At 40.7% G+C, this 18,259-nt stretch overlaps 1 protein-coding gene across 1 annotated transcript; it reads left to right on the top strand.

The window, feature by feature from the left end:
* Positions 1-122: 122 nt before the first annotated feature.
* LOC119009348 (ras-related protein Rab-37-like) lies at positions 123-18,158 on the top strand. The gene is made up of 9 exons (XM_037080496.1): positions 123-543; positions 8,737-8,847; positions 9,611-9,652; positions 9,837-9,903; positions 10,017-10,069; positions 10,302-10,367; positions 12,617-12,673; positions 12,755-12,831; positions 14,188-18,158. Exons 1-9 carry the CDS (start codon positions 247-249, stop codon positions 14,291-14,293), a joined length of 876 nt encoding a protein of 291 aa, XP_036936391.1. The 5' UTR covers positions 123-246; the 3' UTR covers positions 14,294-18,158.
* Positions 18,159-18,259: the final 101 nt, after the last annotated feature.

The raw sequence follows: 18,259 nt of genomic DNA, 5'->3' as shown, positions 1-18,259 counted from the left end.
CTCCACGCACCCTCCTCACCCTCACTCCCTCATCTTCCTCCTATCCTCCCATTCATTCATTCACTGTCCTGCCTTTCATTCCGCAAACTTCTCCGTCCTCCCATCATCCGCACCTCCCCCACCCTTCTATTGTACTCTGTGCGTGAACGATCACGACATGCCTCCTTTTAAATGTGAAGTGATGTGGGCAGGAGACTGATTCACGTTAAAGGAGGAGCCTGTGGAGGATCTCGGAGGAGGGGGAGGATGTGGTGGAGGAGAGAGAGAGAGAGGGAGAGAGAGAGAGAGAGAGAGAGAGAGAGAGAGAGAGAGAGAGAGAGAGAGTTGCGTGGTCCGCCAGTTTTTTATCCTCCTCGCCGGGCCACTCGGGGTTGGAAAGCGCGCAGGATGGAGCGGATGGAGTCAATGGAGCCGATCTCGGCGCACTACACCACCGCGTACCCGGAGATTCATCCCGACAGCGGCTACGAATCCAGAGAGACCACCGACAGCCAGGCGAAGACCCCCCCAGCTCCCGCATACGATGAGGAATTGGTGCACAAGGTACGCTCGCCCTCATCGGCGCTCGCTCCCAGATCCAGCAGATCCAGGACCCTGCTTCCTCTCAGTGCCACACATTTTTAAACTTTTCAACAAAACTGGTTTGTGTTCAGATTTAAAACAACAAACCGGCGGCGCTTCTTTGTAGTTTTCCTTTTTTTTCTTCCCCGTTGTGTATCAAAATGTTCAGAAGCCCTGAGGTTCCTCCGGTCCTCCGCCCCCGCGCTCGACACGTTGTGCGCTCTCCGTGGTGCTGATCTCCACTTGGACGCCGCCTGGGCTTGGCCCTCTTCCAGGCCAATCTGCCCAAAACACGCAATTCCTCCATCAGCGAGCGCTTGAGTCAGCCGCTCTTCCCTCAGACAAAGCTTTCAGCCTCAGAAGGGGGCCGAGGTTTAAAGGAGAAGTCGCTCTTTCTCTGTCGTCAGGTTACAGGCGTGACTTTGTTCACAAACTTTAGGCTTCTGCCTTTAAATGGGTGATGTGATGGAGGGAGGATGGTGTGCACTGTCTACAGAGTGGCAGCCATCGTGGAGACAAGCAAAGGCCACATGCATTTAGATAATTAATGTGTGAATATGTACATTTCTTAAATGTCAGTTCTACTTTAAGCAGGAAATGTCCTGTGATTTCATGTGTTTTGTCTCCATAAGTAGAAGTTTTAATCTGAATGTGCAAAAAGACAGTATGAACGTATGTGATTCACATTTGTCACGTAACCAGTGAGGCGGCGTCCAAAGACAGCCATGTGAGTAAAAACAAGTCTGGTGGTCTGATGGAATGTGCTGTAGGGCAGCATTTAAAAGCTGTGACAGTGTCAGCACTCCAAATCCGAGATGTGAGCGCGCAGAAAATCTAAGAGGCCTTTGTGGGACAGTGAGGGCATTAAAGTGGTGTGATGGCTTACTGAGCGGGCTGGGAAATGAGGTTTTCAAAGATGTGAACGTCCGCTCTGATCCACCGACGGATGAATGCTCAACTTCAATCATTAGCAACAGTCGTATAATCTCACTGCTGGTGCAGAGGGGCTTAAACTGGGGAGACGTGTGAGCAGCGTGTTTGGTTTCAGTCAGTGTGAAGTGTGAAGAATCCAGCACAGATGCTTGGACAGGAGAGAGCAGGATGCGCAGTTCATCCGGTTGCCTGTACAGTTATGGTTTCTGATCCTCCACCTTTCTACACGCTAACACATGGACTATAACACCAAAGTTCTTAGCGAGACCCTTAATATATATCACAGAGGTACTCAGGGTCAATCGTATGTTCTTGTCAGTCAGTAAGGAGACTCATTCTTAAAGCATTGTGTGTTTTACATGACAGGTTGTGAGCGATGAGGAGGATGGAGAGAGGAAGGTGCAGAAGGTCCAGGGGGCACTTCAGGCTAAAGGTTACAATTTGAGATCAGGGTGGATGCTGCTGACCCGGCAAGGTCTTCCAACAGCCTCCCAGTGAGCCCATTACACGACTGGTGGGAGGTCGATCATAATTACAAACACAATGCCAAAAACTTCTGAATTATTAACAGGTTTTATAATCTCCTCCTATATACGACCACCTGTTATCATGCGACTTGCTCGGGTCGCCCAATGCCGGCTGAGCCCAGTTCATCGGCTGAATGAAGACTGGCAGATGTGGCTGAAAGATGAGAAAAGCCACTGAGTGGACCAGAGCTTTGTGATCACTTTGTTGCACTTCAGCTGCAGTAATAGGAGCGATTGTGGAGTCTCTCTGTAGTCGGATCAGAGAGGAAAAAAAACAAAAAAAAAAAAACTCTCCCTTTGGGCTTCAGTGAAATGTCACATTGTATTATGAAGCTGTGCCACAGAAACAGCTTCCAGATCAGTGTAGAGGGAGCTGCATCAGTTGAAGCTTGTTTCTTTTATCATGAGTTTGGCTTACTAAATTACTTTTTAGATCTCAGTCAACAATCTGACTGTTTTGGGGCTTTTTTTCTATTTTAATTTCTTCTCAGAATAGAACATGATTTTGGTTAACTACATCTTTTTTAAAGAAATTTCCCATTTGTTTGGTTGTATTTGACAAGAAAAATTACAAGAAAATTCAGTCACTGGTATTGTAATCTACACACACACACACACACACAGAGTCTGTGGCAATGTCATTGCGCCCCAAGTGTTTTAAGCATTATTTTATTTTCAGTAATGCTGCCAATTGATGTTAATGTCGTTAGTGTGAGTTTAGTGTGAACTCAGTTTTCCCAAAGGCTAATGGTCCAATGAGACATGAGTGGGGTTAGCCTAATGTAGCCATTATGCACTTTGACGGGCTGCCTTTAATTGCCTTGGAAGCAGTTTGTGTGTGTGTGTGTGTGTGTGTGTGTGTGTGTGTGTGTGTGTGTGTGTGTGTGTGTGTGTGTGTGTGTGTGTGTGTGTGTGTGTGTGTGTTTGCATGTGTGCATGTGTATGGCTTGTGTTCAGAGGGGGGCAGGTGCTTTCTAAAGGGGGCAAATTAGAGCAGTAGCAAGCTGTTCTTTCAAAAATCAGAGCAGTTCTTTCAGCAGGTCAGACCATTTTGCCCTCTGTCTCTCCCATTAGCAGGACTCCCCTTCACATTGTCTCTTCTCTCTGGGGGCTAGTAGGTTCCCTTTTCCTCCATATCACCCTGTTTTCCCCTGTGGCATCGTGATTACACAACAAAAAAGGGTCATTGATTTTGTGATATATATGAGTCTTCCAGGATTTGTTTATCATGACATCAAATTGATCTTTTACAAGCCATTAAAGGATAGACCGGTGTTATATTCTTCATATAACTGTTTCTTTTTAAAGACCAAAACAAAGAACACAAAAGTCTGTCCCTCCATACTGTCCAACCAATCAATATAAGTGTCCAACAAAAGGATTAAATGATGACTTGTAATGTGAAAAGGGTCTCTCATAGTAAATTAATATTTAACCATACACTTCCTGTCAGCTCTACAGAGATCTTTTTTAGCGTCTTTCAGCTCATTGTTTTGGTTTTTACGGCCCACAGCTTTACTGTTTCAGTTCACTCTCACAACATCAGGCAGCTGTTTTCATTTGGATAAATAATCTTATAAACCCACTGCAGCTCCCTGGTCAACATAGTGGCGTATTTAGCAGCTGAAGAGTCAGATATTTCCCTCAGACTTTGATGGAGGCTAAAACAGAGCTGATGGAATAGCGAATATTGGATTTTGGCTTGACAGGTGACCAGACACTCAAAATGAATGGTGGGCAGTACCATGTCTGATCCATGTGTAAATTAGTAAACAGATTGCCGTTACCCATACTGTAACAACTTTGTATGGCCATGATATATGCTTGTAAGTGACCAAAACAAATGACAAAAAAATAATTGAAGCTGGTTTTAAATTTAGATCAGAGTATTTTTCTTAACAAATAGGACTGTCATGAGTTTCTTATTAAACATGAGTAAAATGATAGTGTTGGAGACTACTTTATGGCACAGACTGAAGGTCAAGTGGGTGTTTTGACCGTTTATAACACAATGATGCAGTGTTATCAAAAATCATTTACAAATTGGACCTTTAAGGATTTTTCACAGGTAAATGACTAGGCCTTCTTTCTAAGGTTATTTGAAGTCCAACTCAATGCAGTTCCTATCCTACTCTGTCGGTCATAATGCTCATAGGACAAATTATTTTGAAAGTATTTCTAAAACTATGACCCAAACATTCCTTTTCAAAATGTGGAATTTGGTCAGTTAACATCTTGTAATTCCCATCTAGTAATTCTGCAGACACAAACATGGCTATGTCATTGTTGGTGTCAGATCCCAGTTACTGTTTGTCACCTGTTATTGACTTTGAATCTTTGAATCTCTCTTGCGTAATGTTTGCTCTCTAGCTAACGGTCGAGCCAGGGGGTTCTATGAGCTGAGTGGTGAACAATATTCCCATTGCTTAAGAATCTTATGGGATAGTAACGATTGTTTCAGCTATTAATCAAATTCTGAGGGGTTGCGAGTGAAACAGAGTTAGGAAAAAATGTAAATCTTGATCACAAAATGCATGAAGTGCATTAAATGTTTTCATTTTCTTTTCCAAGTAACAATGGTGTGAGCGGAATAATCCTCCGCTGCTCATCAGACGTCCATTTAGTCCCACAGTTTATTGCTATCATGAGATAAATGATCCATTCCACGGTAGAGAAATGTATCTCTATCTCTCTCAGAGTTCAGCGGAGTGTCATTCAACAAACAAAGACACTAATGGAAACTTATATCAGCCTTCAGACTGACTTTTTAATATTGGGAGCTACTGTAATTCTGCTCCAGCTCTGCGGTTTTCAAATCCCAGCTGTGCAGAATATCGAGCAAAATTAGTGGCAATATGAAAACTGTCACGTTTACATTACAGTCTGGCCTGGCGTCACAGACTCTCCAGGAGGACAGAAGTGATGTTTCCCGTCAGCGCAACTCATGACTCCAACATGTTGATTCCTTGAACTGTTAACTATAACTTCCCACACAGTAAAGGTGCTTCCACGCTGCATGTTTGTAATCACATAGAATCTCTGAGGGGAAACTCACAGGCACTTAAATCTCTGTTTATGAGCCCCTGCAGATAAAGAAAATCAAATTATCTCTCTTTTTAATCTTCCTCTCTCTCTCTTTCTCTCCACACACACACACACACACACACACACACACACGTGCAGCGTAATATACTGTATACATCATCCACAGCCTTCATGTCTAATTCCCAAACATCTGCGGCGCTTTTTGCCTAATTGCCTCGGGTCTCTAGTGAGGTTTCCGAGACGGGCTCAGCTTCCCAGCTAACCTCCGTTACCACGGCAACCTGGTCATACCCATCTCCCACCACAAACACACATACATCCTCCTCATCATCGTCTTCCTGTACGTGCGCATGTGTAATCCTCCAGCTATAGTGGTTTCACTCCACTGGCTCTGTCCTCACAGACACGCATAGGCATCATGTTGCATGCTCCACGTCCAGTAAACAGGAAACAGATGCCATGATGTCACAGAAGGGGCCAAGTTAATAATAATACTGCTGTTTATTTTATGCTCTACATGTTTGTTATAGCCTCTCTGTGTTTACCCTTTAAAAAATGTTTAGGTGATAATGTGTAATTTTGAAGATGTCTCTTGCTATGGCGCCAGTGTGTAAAAACACCGGAAGGCGTACCAGAACCTTTGTCTTGCAATCTTTTGGTCTTGGTTAGGTTTGTAAATATGGACTGTAAAAGCTGTTTTGACATCGGGTCGTTTTTCTGATGAGGATGGACTGAAAACACCCTCTTAACAGTTGTACATTTGCTAATTCTAACCAGCGATCTCACTCAAAGTCATACGTATTGAGCTGTAGTAAGAGTCATACTTGACATTTAAAGATTTTGTTGCCAAAACCAAAGCACAAGCATGTATTTGGCAGAAATTGAAAGTTGTTGTTTTTTTAACCAAGCAGTACTACCGAAGTCAAGGTGCAATTCATCATTAGTGATCTAAGCAGCAACACTGGGTTAGCTGGGAAGAAAAAAACTGTCATGTATTCCATTTTTTTGTAATCATGGCTGAGTCACATTTGGACTATTAATATCCACACTGCAACACAAGAACAGTGCTGTTTCTTTATTTCAACTGTTTGCCCGGAACATTTAGCCTCACTTCATCAGCGTATAACCTCTTAGACTTGATGTGCGGCTAGCCATCAAATATGAGACCTCTTTTACAGGATTCTAGCTTTAAAACAAATCAACTGTAAACATTAAGATTTTTTTTTTTTTTTCAGGATCTTCATCAGCTGAAGTTTTCAACCAACTCGTAAAGCTAACGTTAGCTTAATTGGTGCATGTCATCATGCTATTGATCTGAAGACGGGAACATGGCTAGCTTGCTGCTCTTGTTGTTGGTGTCAAATCATATTTACTGTCACCTGTTATTGACTTTGAATCATTGAATCTCTCTAGCATAATGTTTGTTCTCTAGCTAAGTTGAGTCAGAGGGTTCTATGAGCTGAAAACATTAAGAAGTTGTTGGGTTTTTTTTCAGTATCTTCATCAGCTAAAATTTTCAACCAACTCATGAAGCTAACGTTTAATGCTTAATTAGTGCATGTCATCATGCTATTGCTCTGGAGACGGAAACATGGCTAGCTAGCTGCTAATTAGCTTAATTAGTGAGCTACAGCTTATCAAATCGGTCATTTGTCACCACTAAACTGATAATGCCATTAATTATCGTCATTTTTTAAATAATAGTGTAAAAAACTAGTGGTTATAGTGTTCCAGTGGTGTTCTGGGTGGTTTTAATCACCCGCTGTAGAGCCTCCCTGTGCTGGGCCTCGATGAGCCACAACCTTGTCAACCTTCTGAAATCAACAGCTATTGCTTCGAAAAATGACCATTCATTTTGATTTTTCATGCAACAGGCTAAAAACATATCTTACCATATTAGGCTAGTATGCAAAAACTTGCTAAATTGGAACTAAACACAAAGTACAGATGAGGCTTAAAGGAATGTCATAGTTGTCATTAGCGGGCAGTGTTTATTGCATAACCAGCAATATATCCATTAGCTACCTTTTCACTGCTGTCATATTTCTGCTGCTGCTTCTAGCATATCAACATGGACATTAACTCTAACATTTAGATAAACAGAACATATTTAGCTTAGTTGTTGAAAAGCCCTGAATATTGAAGTAATGTCATCTTTTTCACCGACTAACCATGAGAATCTCCTGAAAATAATTCTTCTTTTAGTGGCTTTCTCTCAACAGGAACTGAAGGGATTACTCATGCTAAAGCTGGTATTGAAATTCAGAGGACGACTGTTTATGCAGAATCCATATGATGTCCTCAAGACGTTCCTGAGAGTTTCTAAAATCCTTCCAAATACAGAGATCAGAGAGAGGCTGTAAAACCTGCAAGTGTTGAGAAAAGCTGCTCCAGCACCTCGGCTCTAATCCCCCTGCCTTTAGAGTCCATAAAGTAAAACTGAGTTACAGTTGAACCTCTGCCTGGTTTAACCAATGATTACATTATCTGGATTCCAGTGGGGTTGGGGTATTTTTGCATATTTAGCTCACCAGTGGTATAAAGATGACAAGAAATAAGGAAGAGATGGGGAACATGTGCAAAAGAGGTCCCTGGTCCAGTATGAACCACAATAATGGCCTATATCCATACAACGTTCAACACTTGAAAGAAATAAGTGATAATTAAGACCAGCGGGTGATGCTATCAGAATCTTTAGAGCTTTCCAAGAGGAATTTATGGCTCCATGTAATCTGATAAACTGCCTCCAGTGATGTCACTCAGTGGCTAAGTTGCGTTGCTGGTAATGTAGGCAGTGCAATATGATGTCGATCCACACTCAAACTCAGATGTAGTGGATTTAAATCTGTTTTATTTGCTATTGGATTAGGCGTGATTGAATCAAAGGGGACTGTTGGGCCTCGGCAGAGTTATGCACTGCCATTCTAGTTTTGATTGAGAGAAATTACATATTGTCCATTCAGTGAAACTTATCCATAGTGTTAGCTCTGCTTTAATAATATGCAAAAAGTGGATTTAAAAAACATTCGTGTTGGCCATGGAAAAACAAACTTGGTGTTAAACAGATTGTGGAGTTTTACAGAATCATCTCATGTTGAATTTCTTGTATGTAATCGAGTTGAAAGTTTTCCTCTGAACGTCAGCGGCGATTCATAAAGAGTCAACATTTAGTGGTCTGGTCAAACACAAATTAATAGACACTCAGGCTTCATTTTAAGCATCAAAACTAAAACCTTGAGAGGATCCTCAGCAGGTCTGTGTCTCATCTCCTGAATTTATCACAGTTGGCGGACACAGGGTGCATGGTGACGGTGGGTGCTTCAGTATGACTCCTCTAAGTGGGTTAACAAAAGAAAGACAGGCTTGTCGAACAGAAAATATTGACTGACGGCCCTGATGACTAAGTTTGATGCTTCTGACTGCCGCCTTCAGATCATCCCATTGTCTCAAAGGTTATCTCCACCAGCTGTGAGTCACACTGTAAGGACGTCACATTGCCACGCTTTTCTAAAAGATAATCGCATTTGTGCTGCTTGGAGGCAGAGCCGTGCACTGTGACGCAGGTGCTGACTCACAACTCACAAACATAAAATGATTGCGAGGGTTGATCCTGATGCCAATATAGTTTTTTTTATTTATTTTATTAAACCTGTTTTCTGTTTTCCTGCAGACAATCCTTGTCGGGGACAGTGGAGTTGGGAAGACGTCTCTGTTGGTGCAGTTCGATCAGGGAAAGTTCATCCCCGGCTCCTTTTCCGCAACAGTGGGCATCGGATTCACGGTGTGTTTGTGTATCTTCTACACACGTCACCTTCTTTCTTAAAAAGAGACATACTTTTTTTACACTTCCCTGTTGCCATATCTAGTCATGTTTTTACTGGTTTAATTGTCAGCAGTTTTGAGCTATCACGCAGAATGTCAAATGTTATGATTAGCGGTAATCACATGTTTGAAACGTCTCTGTAATGCGCTCCAAATTACCACAATAATGATCTCAAAATGTCTTGAAATCTATACCAACAGTATTTGACATTCATATTTTTGCAATGTTCCAACACACACTCATTTTAGTGTAATGTTCAAATGTGAAAGTATCCATGGTTTTCAGAAATGTCAAATGAAAATTGTCATAACATAACATAATTGTCGTCACTGTCGCGACTGGGGTGACTCGTGTGATGTCCGTGCCAGCTCCTCCACATGGTCACACCAGAAAGAGCTCATCTTTATGTCCTCGTTAGATAATTATAATTAGAAGTTTGGCGACATGGAGACTGTACTGTTTATGCAATGCGCTCAACTATAGCTGGTAAGCTTACAGCAGACAGATGCCAGTGCATTCCCGGGCAAACGGAGCTAGCTAGCTTGTTAGCTCGTCTAAAAAACGTACCTCCTTTCTCACACGCAATTAAAGGAAAACCAGTCTGAATGTAACTCAGAGGACATGTTTGATTATGTTTTTTTTTGGAGATTTGTTCTTTTCAGTCTTATTCCCCTGTAGCCAGAGTCCATTCCAACACTAATTGTCTTTCTGCTTCTCTCAGAATAAAGTGGTGACTGTTGACGATGTAAAGGTCAAATTACAGGTCAGTAAGTAAATCAGTTCCAGTTGAAACTTGATGTGCTTTCACAATCGCAAGCTATTTTTAGAGCACAGGCTGGTTTCCTCTTGGGCACCAGTGTTGTAACAGAAAATGAGAGTTAGCCAAGTGGAACCAGGCCAAGTCATCATGTACGGCCTCTTCTCCATTTTTTTTTTTTTTTTTTCAGATTTGGGACACGGCGGGACAGGAACGGTTCAGAAGTGTGACACATGCATATTACAGAGATGCACACGGTGAGGCAAATACACACCAAGACCTACATCTGACTCTCAGCTGTATTTTTAGTTCTGTAGAGATGCGCAGCATAGAACCAGATTAATCTTTTCTGTTGGTTCTATCTCCACAGCTTTGCTCCTCCTGTATGACATAACCAGCAGAACCTCCTTTGACAACATACGGGTAAGTCTTGGAGAGCTGTGGAACTGAGCCGTCCAGGAATTGATAACACAAATAAAACCACGGAGAGCATACAGATAATCTCTGTGGATCAGATGTCAGTAGTGTTGGCACCCTCGTGCATGTGTTTTAACCTGCCCTCCAACTTTCAGCCCAATGCAAACACACTTTCTCTCTGTTTTGTTTTGTTTTGCTGGCTGTCTGTGTACTTACGTGTCCGTCTGTCTGGTTTCAGGCCTGGCTAACAGAGATCCATGAGTATGCACAGAGCGATGTAGTCATCATGTTGCTGGGCAACAAGGTGAGAGGGGACCATTTGAGAAACTCAGCAAGATGTGGAGAAAGTGTTAAGTAAACGGAAGGGGATGTGATCTTTAGTGAAGCCTGACTGAAAAAAATGTGCCATCGTCTGACAGAAGGCTTATATGTTTGTACTGTCCGAGTGAGGTATATTCATTTAATATACTTTCTGTATTTGCTAATTGAGGACTCACGTTTGCGCGCATAAGAATGTTTGTGACACAGCACAAAAAGAATTAGGAGATCAATCAAAGCTGCGCTAATCAATATCTTTGTATTAACCATCGGTCATATAAGTAAAAGATGTCGCTCATCAGCCCACAGAAGATCATCACTCGACTCCGCAGTTCCGCTCAGCTCTGCTGTCTTCCAGCCCACGACTTCACTGTTTTGTTTCACTCTCGGTGCTTTTCATCAGCCTCGCCAAATACAGCAGGCAGCTGTTTCCAGTGAAACGCTCTGATAAACCGACTGTGTACTGCCTGCCCAGCAGCAACCAGCTGGTGCGTTTATGACAACAATGATAATAACTTCAACATAGGATCTTTAAATAGAACACAATAAAAGCCAAGGCGAAACATAAATTTTAATATGAAAAAAATACAACAAATAGCAATTAAAAGACGATAAAAAGGCATCAGGTAAGAGGAATTCAACATGGATACAAGAAATAACAACAAAGAAAGAATTAACGGATAAAAATATTAAAAGGAATTTTTAAAAAACGCAAGATGACAACACATGAAAGCAAATCTATACAAAAAGGTTTGAAGAAGTGAAATTCCTGTTTCTTGAGCATAATTTATCTCAGCTTGGTTGTTTAAAAGCTGAGACACCCTGATGGAAAATTACAGTGAGATTTAAGATATAAGCTGACTGAAGGTCTGACATGTGGTCAACATTTCTGTTGTGTATTAGCAGCTAAAGAGCCAGAAAGTTCTCGATTTCTTAGGACGAAAGATCTGAGACAGCATCAAGCTCTCACTCCCAACATGGCAGATACAACCGCTTGGTCAGTGGAGTGAACTATGACGCTCTACCCGCCCCTCTAGTGTCAGCCTCAGCAGTAATACATAATATATGTATGGGGTTACACTTTCAAATTAAAGCATACTAACAAATGTTTGCATGGCATAACATATTATGAGTTTCTGAAAGTTATTCACATAGTCAGACAGTTGTGGTTTGGTTAGGTTTGGGCAAAAAAAAGGGGTTAGGGTTAGGAAAAGTTCATACTTTTGAAAAATTTTGGGACCAGTTTGGATCCAGTGGGCCGGTTGGGGTCGACCAAAATTTTGACATAACGAGTGACTGAGTCAGGTTTTGTCATGTTAATTGAAATTGTGCTTTCAAGTTCTTCTTGTGAAAATACAGCATGATGTAAAATATTTTGACTTGCCATTGTGCCTTCAAGTTCTTAAAGTTCAAAATATAGTGTAAAAACAAGTGATAATTGATATTGAGTGGGGCTATGTGTCCTAATGTCCTATTAAGTGCTGTGGCTTGTTCTATACATGATGCTTTAAACACAACACAGGGGCTATTTGTTCATTTCCAGGTGGCAAACATTCATTCATCTTATAGTTGGGATAGAGTAAAAAAAAACTAAAACAAAACAAGTGTAGGAGGATCGGGGTAGTTACTTTTCATTCAGACTCAGTTTGGGTCAGACAGAAAAAAAAATGGGCCTAAAGCTCTCTCTGATCTGAACAAGACAGAAGGTGATGTTGAACTTTTTTATTAGTGGACTGAAAAACAACTTTAAATAAAAATGTGTGTTGCTCTTTGGAGGGGTAGATAAGCAGCTGTTTCCCAACATGTTTGCCCCAGCTACATGGTCAGAATGTGTCAGTGTGCAGCTTCTTTACAGCTTGTTTCACTGCCTCCAAGTGGCCCATAAAATCTAGATGGACTGCTTCAACTAACTTGGCTACAATAAGTTGCTGCCCAGGCTTCCACTTCAAATTGCCCAGTGCGATGATAGAGGAAACTAGCTATTTGACTCAAGGATTGACTAGCTGTCAAAGACACAATGGGTTTTATGGCCTCCCACTGATTCACAGCATGCCTCTGTTTGATGATGGTGGCAATGATTTATCAAGTGACACGGCAAGGATGGCGTAAAGGCTGATGTATGAATGTCAACAGGGCAGCTGTCAAAAACTTACAAATGTTGTTCTTTGTAAATCTGAGCTGAGGCAATTAGTTTACAAGCTACTCTAACCAAATCGTGCTGTATCTCTGTGGCAGGCTGACATGAGCAGTGACAGAGCGATCAGGAGAGATGAAGGAGAGAGGCTGGCCAAAGTGAGTACGTCATTCACTGCTGTCCAACAGGAAGCGACGTGGTTTACTCTGCTAACTGTTCACACCTCTCCGTGTCTTTAGGAGTATTCCGTTCCTTTCATGGAGACGAGTGCCAAGACTGGAGTCAACGTAGAGCTGGCCTTCACTGCTGTGGCCAAGTATGAACCTGTTATTTAACAATTGCTCTTTTACGATGTCGACTGTGATAATGATATAGTGATGAATGAAAAAAAGTTTCTAATACAATCAATTATCAAATCTGTGAAAAATTATTGAAGAGGTTAGAATGAAATAAATCATTTTCATTTACAATATACATCATATGTAGACACATAACAGACATTCCCTGTAACGTGTTTTTTTCACTGAAATTCAATAACTACGTTGTTTACTATGGTAATATCTCATAAGTTCATGCAAAATGTCCTCAGTGATAATGTTTACAGTTTCAATCCATATAGCAAGCCTTTTGATTAAATAATACACTATTATAATAAAGGTATGTCTTAGAGTTGAAATCCACATCAGTGATCCAAGATACCCCTTAACCCCTTAACTTAAATTGATATATCATTCAAAAAAAAAAAAAAAAAACTATCCAATAATGTGTCCAAAGTTTTGCCTCATTTTAGGCAAATATTACAAACAAAATTAAATTAAAATTTTGAGCAAACCCCTCCTTAAATTGACCGTTCTTTTTCAATAATGAAGTGGATGAAGGGCTTTCTTGGTCATTTAAATGAGATCTCACCCCTTGTAAATACTAATGTATATATATTAGAATATAAAAAATATGAATGTATTATGAAATGTATTATACTAATATATACCGAAATGATGATGAAGTATTTCTTCATTAATTGCGCTTGGAAATATATAGAATATGTTAGTCCCCTGTTTTGAGCCCCACTTTCAAAAAAAAAAAAAATATCCCAAATGTCTCCAACAATGTTCACCATCATGTCTATACTATGTCACTTCCTGTATGTAACTTCCTGTATAGAGTGAGAGACTGAGGAGGAAAGACAGTGAATGTGACTAAACATGAACAACATGATATGGTTAATGTGAAGAATATTATATGAAAATTAGTTCCAGATGTGACAATTTAATCATTAGAATGCATGCAGAACAGTAGACTAATACTAAACAACACTCTCATTCATCTAATTCATTCAGCTCACTGTTATCTCACAGTCACTCACCTCTTGTTTGATTGCTGAACTGTTCAGACTTAATCAGTGCTTATTCTCAGTTTTTTTATTCAATTGCTTCAAGTGCTCAGTGCTTGCCACATCATTTTTTTAATACCACAATGTAAAATCTTGCAAAACAGTGTGAAACGCAATCGTCGATCAGCAGCTCAGCTGGCATGGTGACGCAGCTCACACAGCAGGCTTCACAGATGGTTGAGTAGAGTAGCCTTGACTTTGACATTCAGATAATAGCGTCGAAGCTAAAAGTCCATCCGTACCGTTCTCCAAACTGTGTGTTATCTTGGTTCTGTTCTTCAGGGACCTGAAGCACCGGGCTGCCCAGCATCCCAACGAACCCAAGTTCCAGATTCATGAATACATCGAAGCGCAGAAGGAGAAGTCAGGCTGCTGCAGCTACTTCTAAATCTCATCTCCTGAGTGGTCCTCCCACCACTCTGGGTGAACAGACTGTCCGAGAGCTACCGAGTGGGAGGAAGCCCTGTTAACTTTCTGCTGCTCCGAAAATATGATGCTGCCATTCATTGAAAACTTAAAGCCAAAAGTAGATCAGTGGAGGGAGAGGAGGATATATCAGCTAAACGGTTTTATTTAGCCAAGACCAGTCTCCCTAAGTCTTTAGACTGATGTTTATCATGGTGAACTGAACATTTTTAGTAGCCATTTTAGCAAGTAGTATGCAATTACTCAGAAATGATTCAATTGATTTAGTAAATAACCATATGCCATTTCCTTCTATGGTGAGAGTTAGATGAGAAGATCAATACCATGTGCAGGCACGTCTATTTACCATGGGGCTAAAGTCAGGATGTGTTTAGACTAGCTTAGCATACAGACTTCATGTAGTAGTAAAATGTGGCTTATTTCAGATGTAATAATATGGATATAGCCTGTTATATTTCATGTCTTTGACCATATTATCTTACACTACTTCACGTACACAACCCAGACTTGTGTGCTATCATGACCATGCCCATTCGGCGTTCATATTGTCTGAGCTAGCTTTGCCATTCTCATGCCACAATTCTGGTTCTAAATGACTTGATTCATAAATGGTACAGAAAAACAAGTTCGTCAGCAGCCTCAGGGTGTCTCAATTGCATCATCATTTCATCAAAATACTCCACAAAATCTGCAAAACTGCCACTCTACAGTTAACCTGTTAATCTGACACTGGTGTTGCACCAGCATGTTAGGCTACTGTGACTGTAAGCTCATGTAACAGACTTTTCACCATTGTGTCTTTATTGAAGGGTGAAATTAATAAATTACAGTGAAACATTAGGCAACACAAACCATATATGTAAATAATAAATATAACAAGACTAACATTGAACTAAGTGCCAACAACGACATGCTAATGTTCACTGAGTTCAACCTCTTAGTTATCCGTGTCAGCCTGCCACAGAGATGAAGTGTAGTTTGGTCAGAACAGCTTGTAAACCAACTTCAGCTGGTCATACAGTAACTCGTAAGTGATGACAGTAATACAGTAATGACGGACCGGCATGGCCACCGCAAGAGCCATCATGCTAGTATGGCTGACCCAACAACTTGTTCCACCCATCCAATGAATAGCTCAGCATGCAAAGCTAGACCAACCACATCCTGACAGAAGCACCTTACTTAATGCAGAGACGTAAGATTGATTTTGGTTGAATCTTCCCATCTAACCCTTGAAAAGACAGTGAATTAGCATATTCCCCAAAGTTCTGAAACACTTTCTAAAAAGAATTCTTGCTTTTCGTGCTACAATATGTTTTTTTTTTTAAATATCTCATTTGTTGTGTGCTTTACATAAATATCTGACTGGAAAATATTTTTTTTACCCACCGTGTCCTTTACCACTAAATCATTGCAGACAGAATGTTGAAGGAAGATAGAAACATACCAGTTTGACAAAGTGGAATATATGGTAAGAAACTACACACACCCACACACTAATAAAATAGACCAGACCTCAAGGCAGACTTGGTATAAGCTCTGGATCGACTTTGAAAAATCAGCATTGCTACAACCTTATCTACAATGCAATCTACCAACAGATCCAGACAAAGGCCACACACTGTGTCAGGGATGCAATTCAAAGCCAAGAACTTGAACAAAAGCCGTGTGTGTTTATAGTCTGATTGGTTCTCAAAACAGTTCTCATTAAGTGACAGTCGGCTGTTGTTGAACGCCTACTGAAACAAGAAAAGCTCAGGGACGCAGCTGGAGACAAAGCTAATGTGCTCTGACCTCTTAGCTAAGGAATACTGCAAGACAGCTCTATTTCTGGACATTCAGAGGAAAGCCTCCGTGTGTTACTGATAAAAAATTATGTTCTGGTCTCATGAAATTAGTCTCTAGAGAAGGATTGCTAATCAAGACGTAAGAACGTAACATGAGCTACTTGATGGTTGAATTTCCAGTTTTGGCTTAATATTTCTGAAATGTTTTTTTTGACATGTTGGCTTCATAATTTCCTTAAACAACATTTTTGCTGTATGACCAGGTTATGGACTATGAAGCTCAGTCGCATGCTTGCTGGATTGCATGTACCAAATCTGTGCACAGTGCCTCCAGAACATGTTAAACTCTGTTTATATTTGTATCAAGATGAACATAAAATATATCGGGAAAAAATGATTAACATACCTTTTCAGATTTTAACTAAACATTCAGGGTTACATTTTTTTTTTTTTTTTTGTAAAACAAGATCTAGTGTGTGTAAATCAACATATTAAAGCTGCATTAATTGGTTTGCAAAATGGTTTGTTGGCCACTAGAGGGCAGCAAACCAGTGTAAACACAACATTGACATATCATCACCATGGAAAACTTGTTTTGGCAGATGTGTCAGCCAGCAGATGCCTATTTACACAAAGACACATGCATACATGTGTATTATATATTATTATTATTTGCAGTCTCTTTTCTGGCCAGTTTAATATTCACTCTCCTTTTAGCTCTGTTTCCTGAGAACAATGTTGGGCTGTTTAGCTGCTAAATAACATGTTTTGTTTACCAGCTAATTGCTAACTTGGTCTTGCTTTTTGTTGCCAGGCATGTACTGCAGTTCAAGCTGAATGTTTAAACTAAGCTCAGAGTATCAATCATTTTAAGAGCTGATGGGAACTGCAGTGGTGGGTGGCAGTTTGCTATGGGTTTGTCACTGCAGGCAACACATTTCACAGAAATAATTGATTAGTGCAGCTTTATGAAACTAATGATGTCAGAACAACGGCTCCATGTTTAGGTCTAACTACGAGCAAGTTTATGAAGTATGCAACACTCTTCTGCAAATATTTCACACTTACTGTGAGGATTCTGTGACTCGGTTTGGGCAGCTCAGATCCGACACAGTTTAGTATCAAAAATAATAAATCAGCCGGCCATTAGAGCCTGTAAATATAAAACTATTGTTCGTTGTCCCACCATGCTGCCAAAAGTTATCTTTGTTGTGTTGTTTGCTGCATAACAAATAAACTATTTTTAACTGAGCAGACTTTATATGAAGTCTCTCCTGCTGTCTCCCGCCATATGGTTGGCATAGCTGAAGCCACAAGCGTGTGTGTGTGTGTGTGTGTGTGTGTGTGTGTGTGTGTGAGAGAGAGAGAGAGAGAGAGAGAGAGAGAGAGAGAGAGAGAGCATTCATGGAACACATGTCACTGTCACCATTTAACAGTGCAGTGAACGGTTATAATCCGACAGGAACAAGAAGAAACTTCCCAATTGCAGGTCCACCCTTCAAAATAAAAGCCCACATATTCAATTATTTATTTTCATAGCATTACCGGTCTGCGGAAGAGGACAGGAACATTCGAAAAAGTTTATTAAAGCTCTGACTTTTTTTTATCAGGATTGCCACTTTAAATGAGAACTATAGTCTTGAAGAAGAAATGTTGATCAGAAGAGGAAGACCTTCATCGACTGTTGTTTTTTTTTCTGCCTAAATAAACAAAATGAACAAACCCTCATTGTTTTCGTGACAGAAAAGTTCCTGCCAACTTTCTAGCTTCAAATTAGTGTTCTGGGACCTTATTTTCCTCCGAGAACAGCTTGTTTTTTCACTTATACATTCAAAAATACATTAAAAAGGGAACTTTTGTTTTTGAGTTCCAGCATAGGTTTTCTTTAAGACCCCTGGGTTTAACTGACATTGGTATTCAGCTTTATAAAACAATATACCCTGTCGTTACTTGTAGGCCTAATTGTAAACTGCAGTTTGGATAACTCAATCAATAAGAAGCAGGCAGCGCGGTAACTCTTTGCAGTCGCGCTGTAGCCTGGCCAGCTCTTATTGTGAAAACCTGCTGACACGCTGCTGTGTGCGATTGACGGTGGAACCTCCGCTGAGAACGGTGCGCTGTCGGACTGGATGTGAAGAGAA

The sequence above is a fragment of the Acanthopagrus latus genome, chromosome 20, assembly GCF_904848185.1.
Source record: "Acanthopagrus latus isolate v.2019 chromosome 20, fAcaLat1.1, whole genome shotgun sequence".
Lineage (NCBI taxonomy): Eukaryota > Metazoa > Chordata > Actinopteri > Spariformes > Sparidae > Acanthopagrus > Acanthopagrus latus.
Note: the sequence above shows the minus strand (reverse complement) of the source record. Positions and strands in the feature narration are given on the sequence as shown.